Source organism: Phalaenopsis equestris, unplaced genomic scaffold, assembly GCF_001263595.1.
Source record: "Phalaenopsis equestris unplaced genomic scaffold, ASM126359v1 Scaffold233395, whole genome shotgun sequence".
Lineage (NCBI taxonomy): Eukaryota > Viridiplantae > Streptophyta > Magnoliopsida > Asparagales > Orchidaceae > Phalaenopsis > Phalaenopsis equestris.
The window spans coordinates 225,268-235,288 of NW_018251343.1; the positions used below are offsets into that span (position 1 = coordinate 225,268).

Below are 10,021 nucleotides of genomic sequence, written 5' to 3' on the forward strand. Positions count from 1 at the left end.
CACTAGAAAAACCCTAAGGCTGGATCCTAGGCTCCTAGAGAGACAATACACCTTATTCAAAAATAAGGTCAGCAATATTACTATGGAAATAACATACGAAGCCTTCCCCAAAGCAAAACAAATGCATTCAGTAATGAGCTATAGTACCTAATCATAAGAAATGCATTCAACTTTAGTGATTTAATGTTATCTATGTAATATGACGATCTGGATAATTTGTGTTAAACCATAATAATATGATATGGTTGAAGGTATTAATATGGCCTTCTAAGGCAGATCTTAATAGAAGTGAAGAAAGGTAAAAAAACATTTCATATATGCTTTAGGGAAGTTTTCATACATATGAACTGATGGTAGAGTAAGATTTTGTGCATGAACTATTAAAAATATTAACTATTATATAATGATCTACAAAATGATATCATTCATAAACCTCGATAAAAAAAGTAATCCATAATGTATTTCCATAGTAATACTATTGACCTCATTTTTGAATAAGGTGTATCATCTCTCTAGGAGCCTAGGATCTAGCCTTGGGGTTTTTCTAGTGACTTTTTCAGATAACCACTGATGAGACCAATATCAATATAGAACTCCAAATAAATCTTCACTACTTAGGGCTTCAAATGTTATACCTCAAATCCTCAATTTGTGGTTGATGTGATTATGGTCTAATCATTAAAGTTTAAGTTGAGTTCTTATAAGGTCTTAAGAAATCCTTTGATTGGGAACGCTTAAGTAACATTAAATCACTAAAGTCGAATGCATTTATTCTTATTAGGTACTATAGATCATTACTGAAGTCTACAATCATCTAGGACATCACTTTTATCAAGGTCAAGAAAAATAAAGCCCTAATTTATTTTTAGTACTTCATATGATCTGACAAATCAATAATACACATAAAAAATATCTATGTATCAATTTTTTACGATTTATTAGTATCTTCATAAATTCATAAACTATCACCACAACGTTTTTTAAAATATTAAAAAAATGCCAAATATTTTATTCAAAAAAAAATGAAGAACAATATTATTTTATAGGATGTAATAGTAAACAATTTAATGCATAATATGAGCAATAAAGTTTTATTGTACACAAAAAAGCGACAATAGAAATCATGAAGGCATTAGAAAGAATCAATACCTTCTTTCAAATTTAATTATAAAAGAGGAAACAAAAAATACAACAGCCAATGACGATTGCTACAAAACTCAGCTCTTTCTATGGAGCCATTCAAGTTCATTTTTTTGATTTTCCACTTTTATTTATTATATTTATACTTTTTATTTAAAACAAAATCTGGTTGACATAAAATATATATTTAATTATCTTTAAAAACACTCAAAATACTTGAATATCATTTTGAGTGCTTTTAAAAATAAATCAATTTGTTTTGAAGAATCAAATTAAATATAAAAAATACATTAAAAATATTTTTAAAATATAAAAGTAAAAAATGAAGAACAAAATAGATCTAAAACAAGCCCTTAAAATTTTGCATGAATTGAGATCTCCAGCTCATAATGAGAAATGCCACTTAAAACTTCGCTGCAACATTTCAATGGAAAGAAACATCATTCCCAGGATAATAAAATAACTTGAGCATTTTCACTGTATTAATCTTAACACACCATGTACTTCAGACCTGATTTCCCAGACGAAATAAGCTACAATAAAATAAATCAAACAACCTTACATCCATTAAATATAATAATAATAATAATAATAACAATAACTTGATAGTAAGCTTCAACCATTAAACGAGACGGCTTCTTCCTCGCAGCATTCAGGGGCTGGAACTGAAATTTCTTCAGAAAATGTTGGAGTTTTGGGGGTCAAGCCTAAGATATTAAACATCAGTCGATCAGCATCAAAATCATTGTTGGGCGTAGTGAGTAACTTCTCTCCAGTGAAGATGGAATTAGCACCAGCAAGAAAACACAGAGCCTGCTCTGGAATGGTGAACTTGACGCGGCCTGCAGATAGCCTAACCATTGCCTTTGGCATCACTATGCGCGCAGTTGCAATCATTCGAATCATTTCCCAAATCTCCACAGGCTGACAAGGTGAGAAATAGAATTTTGGCATCAAGTTCCAGTATTATTCAGCTTAAAAACAAAAACTGAGTGCAACAATTGATTTTAGATGATTTAAATTGATACCACATAATTCTTATATATTTACATATCTAATGCCTAAATTTTAATGTTCACTTACATAGTATTTTAATGTTATAATTACATCAAAATATATGGAGGAAAAGATGTATTTTACATCATAAAATTTAATATTAGCAACATTTTTATGTGATATTATTGATTTTAGTGTCATTCATGTAAATATTAATTAAAAAAAGTTAATTATTAGGTACATAAATTAATAAATATCTCGTGCTATGTAGGTAAACCAATCCCGTATAACCACCAATTTTAAACATTAGTTAATGATATTCTCACAATGGAGCATGGCTTAGTGAGCTTTATATGTGACTTCTACGGAGTAGACAGTTAGGGCCCGTTTGGGGCAACTTATAAGTGTGGGGGTGTTTTTGAAAATGTCGTGGTATCGTTTGATTCGCCGTTTTGCCCGCTAATTCAAAAACGCGGTTCCATTTTTACACTAAATGCAGACCGCGAGTCGAACCCTGCGAACGACTCGCGGGCCGCGTTTCAAGATAAGTTGTTTATCCTGAAACGCACAAACTGCCCCAAACGCACCCTTAGTGTCTGTTTGGGACAACATTCAGTATGCTTTTCTTTTTAGACCACCACTATAGTTTTGTTTTGGGGAATTATTTTTTTGCTTCTTAAATTTTTTTTTGGTAGAAAATTGTTTTTTCAACCCGAGCTGTTAGTGTGGTGACTGCCAGAAAGTTGCAGTCTGATTTTTTAAAAATTAAATAAATTTATAATAGCTGCCGCAATTTTTTGAAAAAAAAGTTTCTTCTAAAGCAGCTTAATGATTGCATCTTCAAACAACTGCAATTGTCGCAAATAGACCCTTAGATTCGCCAATAAAAGCACTATGAAATTATATCGGACCTACACCGTTTTTCAATAGCCCTTGTTAATTGAGCATGAGATAAAAAACTCATTCTGAGCACTACTTTAAAACTTCCAATAATATTATTATGATATAAACCTTTTGCTTCCTCAACTTGGGCATTAACCTACGTGTTGAAACTAAATCTGTTCGAGTGTCACACCCAAAGAATAGAGCGTAAAATAGAAGAGAGAATACTAATGAACAATAGAATGAATTTTTTATTAGCACTTATTGCAGAAGTTTTGCCAAGGGAGCAATGCCCTTTTCACCTTTAATTGGGAAAAATATAATCCTCAACTCATAGAAAGGGAGGAGGTAAGTAAATTACATATTATTTTGGGTATTTACATAAATTAGCCTACGATTCGGCTACCCTATTATTGGGTCGACTGGGGTTAAGGAGCCTTGATTCGGCATAGTTTGTTCTCCGATTATGCTAAGCTAGGGTTGTCGGTCGGCTTATGATGATCTTCAGTCATCCGGACTTGGCTTGATCAGCTTGAGTCTATTGGTCGACTACTTTATTCTGACTATTGACAATCAACCCATATAGATGAAGAGCTTCTATCACCAAGATGAGACTAAACTGTCAAACAGAGGAAGAATCACCATAATCTGATAGATAGCTTACCCTTGACAAAAGTTCTTTTCGTATTGTTCGTGGTATATCGTGGCAAACTCTCAGCCTCCTGATGAAGAGCCTTGGAGGCAGGTTACTGATAATAATGAGGCGACAGTTGGGTGATGCCTTCTCTCGGCTTGATATATCTTGCTCTTTCGTTCGAACGGCTCGCATCACGTTGACTTCAAATCCCGATTTAAGGAATCTGCGCTTGAATAATTAAGTTCTTTGATCTTCCAGTGATGAGACTTTTGGTCTTCCTTCTGTGGCCCCTCCTGGTCATACTTCCATGTCTCTTAGTCCATTGGATTTTCTTGAGATTCATACTGACACATTTTTTATGTATATATTTTAATTCCCCGATTCTTTTATTACTTGAAAGTTACAATCAAGATAGGAATAAGATAATTAAATGTAAATGTAGATTTATTTATTTCATAATCAGCACTTTAATTGAATTCATTGGATTTTTGTGCTCATGGACCATGGTCTGTATAAATAGAGAGTAATTGATGTCTTTGTTATCCGCATTTGCTTTCGAGTCTACGCATCTCAGTCAATCGACTTCAAAAATACTTTCATGGTGAGTGATAACAAGTCTATCGAGGATGTCCCCACTGAGGAAATGATGATAAAAGCCATTGGGTTGTCCGCATCAAAGTTCCGCCTTGGGAAGGAGTCCGAGAGGAAGAGGCCAGCAGGAGTGAGCCGACCCAAAGGTAAGAAGAAGCCAAGGTAATGAAGAGGCTAGAAGGATAGAGTCTGCCCGAGGGCGAGAAGAAGGGCACGAGGAGAATAAGGGTACCGACCCAAGGGTAAAAGGCGGGTCAAGAAACTCGCTTACAAGAAGAAACGGGTGGAAGATCAGGGGGAAGAAGTTGCATCGTCTGACTCACGTCAACTTCTCCAACAGAGGGAGGGGGGAAGCAATTTGGGTGATCCGACTGCCGGTACATCTACTAGTCTCTTACTATGGCCCACGGTCAGCCGATCGAACAGCCTACTAAAGGAGTCGCTAGAGCCTCACGACCGGAGGACCGGGAGGCTACAGTTCTATTATCGACCGACAAAAGCAAGCTTATGGGCATCCCGCAGCTGCCTGGTGAAATTCGCTTGTCATTTTGGTGGTCTGAGATGGATCGACTTCTTAGTATGACAAGACCCAATCTTTAAAGTTAGAAAAAAATTCTTTTATTTCATTAATGTTTGTTTGTTGGCGTGTATGAAGCGATCCACATGGTAGAATTAGCGATAACATGCGTCTGATCGGGACCCCATTCACGGAGTGGCAGTGGAAACTCTGGGCTTGGAGCAAAGCAAAGGAAAGGCGGCTAACCTCCCTACTAGTCCTCGAGAAGACTCTAAAAGGGCAATTGACGGATGACGGAGATCACCAGCATCACCGGCTCACAACCTGAAGGGAACAGAGGGCTTTTACGCTCCGATGTCCAGGCTATAGCGAGAGGCAAAAATAAAAGAGCTGTGGGAGGAACTGGCAACCCTTAGGTCTTCGGTGACGCTGACAGCTCTTCGGGCGGAGATGACAAATGTTTGAGCGACATGTTCAGCTCTCTAAGTCGAGGCTTAAGAAAATAGTGTAGATAGATTTAGATTCGAGAGCAGAGTTTATAAGAAGCGGCTTTGACAAGGACTTTTCTCGGTCGAAGCGGCTTCAATGGAAATTTGTCTCGACTGATGAGCCACTTGTAAAATACATTCTATCTGAATGCAATTTTATTTTTATTAATTTTCGAAAAAAATTTATTTTTGTAATTATTTTCCCTTAAATATTGTGTTGATGCGACTCGTATTTTCAAAATTGAGGTACAACCCTTAACGTCGGTTCAACTTCTTCTGGCACTTCATATATGAGGGCTAAGGGGGTTGGACTATTTTGCACTTTTTGATTCCTCTTTTCTCCCTTTGGTCGCTCCTCTCGTCTTTCTTACTTTCGTTTGGATGGTCCAACTCTTGGGGTTGTTTCCCTCGATCGAGAGGTCCACCATATTTTCGGGTGGTGCGGCCTTGCTCTAGGATACTTGCGTCTTTGAAGTTGACTTTCAGCTTGAAGCCGTTGGACCAGATAATCGGGCGACTAATGATTTTGGGAAGGAACTCAGCTTCTATAGAAATAAGTTGCAGTGGGGTCTTTGATTGTTGTTCTAGTAAGAGCTGCAGTAAATCCTGAAAAACTATGGGGCGACTCCATCCCAAATGAAGCCCAACTCGATAGCAGCAATCATGGTGTTCACTATCTATTGTCGCCGAAGAGAGATCACCTTGTCACAGGAGATCTTCTCCAACATGTTTGCTTTCAGAGTCAAGCAGGATGGCTACATGGTGTTTAGGTCGACTATAAATTTCCACTTGCTAGGCCTTGATAATAAAATTAAGGGTTGGAAGCACTGTTTTCTCATTGGGTTGGCCAAAGACTACCAGATTCCAGCCCATTCGACCGGTGGAGTATACAAAAAAAAGAATATGCCTCCCCGAATTTGAGGCATGTTTTCAACAATTAAGATAAGGCAATTGTCCGTCCTCCAGTGCACCGTCGGGATGGTGATGAACATAGTTCTGGATTTAGACTGATTCGGTGCAATGGCCGCAAAATTGTGGGCGGCATTGGACGCTGAGGAGAAGCGACAATTGATAAGGTTTCCCAGCTTTCTCAGAAGAAGCTGCAAAAGAAAAGTTATTCAATTAGAGACTGTCGGGCCAGCAAGAGAAGAGGAGGCGCTATTTGTGACAATGACAGGATCTCAGGTTCAGACTATATTCACTCCATTTTTGAGACTGTTGTTTTGATACAAAGGATATCCACTGGAGAACAAATTTTGATCGAGAGAACCCAGTTTGATGGGTACATGCTTTTCTAAGGCTAATCACCAATAGGGCAAAGGAACTTCAAGTGCTCTAAGAACTGATGCCGAGGGAGTCTTCGAAAGAAAGGGTGGATCCGGAGTCAGTGACTCCACGACAATCTACTCTAGCTTCATTGACTATGAAGGAATGAAGGAATGAAGGGAGGAGGGGGAGACGACCATCCCCTATGATTCTAAGTCCGAACCAAAGCCCGCGACTACTGCTTCTGAGAAGAAAACTCGTCACGGGGAAGCGGCCTCCCCTACGATTCTAAGTCCGAATCAAAGCCCGCGACTACTGTTTCTGAGAAGAAAACTCGTCACGGGGAAGCGGGTCCGACAAAAACTGAAGCAAAAGTTTGAGCCCACTGCCTCTGAGGAAGTCCGTCAAAGGAAAGGCAAGGCTCCAATAATCAATTCAAACGTCACTTTCTCTGCTCCTGGAAAAAGACGGGGGATCTCGAGCAACTAGAGCCACAAGAAAAAGGAGCAGCTGAAAGTTTTGTGAGTGAGAGGACTCCCAGTTTACGCTAATCAAGATTATGAGGGACCGGTTCCCAAACACTCTAGGAAATGATATCTACATTTCGACGATCGCTAACATCCTTTGGTCAAAGTTCTGAGAAACTAAAGTTTAAGTGTGTAATGTTTGTAAAACTAAAGTTTAGGTGTTGGATATGCCATTCATAAAATTGCGTGGTTTGTATTTATAAATTGAAGTTTAGGTGTTAGATATGTAAACATAAGAATTATGTGCTTTGTAAAGTAAAAAAACTGAAGTTTATGGGTTAGATATGTGATACATAAGAATTATGTGGTTTGTGTGTAAAAGTTGAAGTTTAAGTGTTATAGATAGATAATATGTTAAAATTGAGTGGAATGTTTCTAAAAATTAAAGTTTAGGCGTTAGATATATAATACATATGAATTGAGTGGAATATACATAAAAATTAAAGTGAGCTATTAGATATGTCCTACATAAAATTGTGTGGTTCGCATTTAAAAATTGAAGATCTGGTGTTAGACATGTAATACATAAGAATTGTGTGCTTTGTACGTAAAAAGCTAAAGTTTATATGTTAGATATGTAATACATAAGAATTGTGTGGTTTGAATGTAAAAGTTGAAGTTCAAGTGTTATAGATATGTAATACATTGGAATTGAGTGAAATGTATGTAAAACTTAAAGTTTTTTATACATATAAATTGTGTGGAATGTTCATAAAAATTAAAGTTTGCATGTTAGATATGTAATACATAAGAAATGTAAGGTTTGTATGTAAAAATTGACGTGTTAGATATGTAATACATAGAATTCTGTGGGTTGTAAGAAAAATTGAGGTTCATGTGTTAGATATGTAATAAATAAGAATTGTTGTTTGTATGACATAAATAGATGTTTAAGTTTTAAATATATAATGCATGAGAATTCGTTGTAATGCATGTACGATGATAATTAAATGTATTAATCTTTATATCTACATATATGTTGTTGATGGTATATTAAAATTTAAAATCATGGATATATAATAAATTATATCAAAAAATAAAATGACTCACTAAAGAGTTCTTGAATGGTATGGAGAAATTTGTGCAAGTAGCATCACAACTGCTCATTTAACTTTCAGATGATAAGTTTTGATGTCTTGGTACAAAATTCAAAAATCAAACATACCTAATACCTCAAGCTTTCAAATTGGATCTGTACCGCAAAAGATTTCAACCTAATTATTGGTAGTGCACTGCAAATTGTGAGTATGAACCAGATATTCAGAATGACCATGCTAGCGCTTCATCAAGTTCTTCCCCTCCAACAGAAAAAGATCCTAGCACATATGAAAAAAAAAATTTTATACCAGCACAACTCATTTTATTGGGTATTCCTGAGGATGATCAAATAACAAACAAAGAAGCACGAAAATTTTATGATTTACTGAATGTCACGTAACAGCTTTTTGTGAGGTGGTATTACACATTCAGAGTTATGAGTAGGTCTAATAATGTTAAACATTAAATTTGATTATAACATGTCAAAAGAAGCTTTTGACAATATAGCAACATTACTAAATAAGAAACACAACAAAAAATTTAGTTTCGAATGACTTTTACATCATAAAAAGGTTAATATCAAAGTTAGGGTTACTATCTGAGAAGATAGATTGTCATGTTAATAATTACATATTATATTATAAGGCAAATGCAATGGAGATGAGATATAAAATCTGTGATGCTGACAGATTCAAACAACGAGCAAGAAAGTAGAAATTCAGAAAAATATTTCATGTGTCTTTTCTGCTTGTCGCTCATACCCTAACTTCAAAAACTATTTATTTCAATGCGTATAGCTCCTCACATGACATGGCACAATGTCAGATCTGTTGAAACTAACTCGTTAAGCCATCCATCACATGAGAAAGCTTGGAAATACTTTGATCATTATACTGACTTTACAACTAAACTAAGCAACATTAGACTTGGTTTATGTGTAGGTGAGTTCACACCGTACAGTCACGCCGCAATACCCTACTCATGTTGGCCAGTGATTATTACGCCATATAACCTGTCCCCTGATACGTGCATAACTGCATCATTTTTATTTTTTGCATTGATCATTCATGATCAACATAGCCCAAAGGGAAAAAATTGAGATCTACTTACAATATCTAACTGATGAGCTTAAAACATTATGAGAAACAGGTGTGTTGACTTATTGTATTACCACGAAACATAATTTTCAGCTTAGATTTGTCCTTATATGAATGATTAATGATTTCTCGACTGCACTCTGAAATATTTTGCGGATATCAGGCTTGAGTCGTTGCATTAACTTAGAAATAGAAAAGATATTCAACATAAAAAATTATGAATGCCATATTTTTTTACAATGCTTACTTTCATCTACATTCAGTGTTCTATTATTTTTATTTCAGATATCAGGAGAATCATCATGAAAGCATGATACGCACTACCTCAATGATAAAGAGCTTCGAGTAGTGGCATTATACGTTCTACTAAACTGCAATAGGTCCAACTATTTATACCGTAAGATTTCTAATAATTAGACTTAGTTTGAGATATTACTGAAAAATATTATACTAATTAACTTCAACATACAAATAATAATGATATGAGCATGTCGATTATCAACAGTTTAAACATAGAAGATAACTCAGTCATAATAAAAAAGATTGAAGAAGAATTATTGACATGATCCAAGTTATACGTACTTTAAAATAACTCTTCAATTCACTAGTACATAGTATAATTTTCATGCTCAAAATTAAACGTCACTATATGACAAATATTTGATGTAAATGGTTAAAAATTTAACACGAGTTCCCAATGTAACGAGAAGAAGACATAATTGTACCATTTGTGTTAGAAAAAATACACATAGTGAGATCGGTTACTATGACATACTTGAAGAAGTCGTGCAGTTGCAATATTCGAGTTATATTGCGCGTAATATATATATAGAAGTTTATGG

General features: G+C 35.6%; 1 protein-coding gene across 1 annotated transcript in view; it reads right to left on the reverse strand.

Moving 5' to 3' along the window:
• Window positions 1-1,568: 1,568 nt before the first annotated feature.
• LOC110038651 (biotin synthase) overlaps window positions 1,569-10,021 on the reverse strand; it is a 53,614-nt gene continuing 45,161 nt past the window's right edge. Inside the window, exon 6 of the mRNA XM_020743547.1 lies at window positions 1,569-2,064. Coding sequence (XP_020599206.1) covers window positions 1,756-2,064 — 309 coding nt within the window. The 3' untranslated portion in view covers window positions 1,569-1,755. The remainder of the gene's footprint in view (window positions 2,065-10,021) is intronic.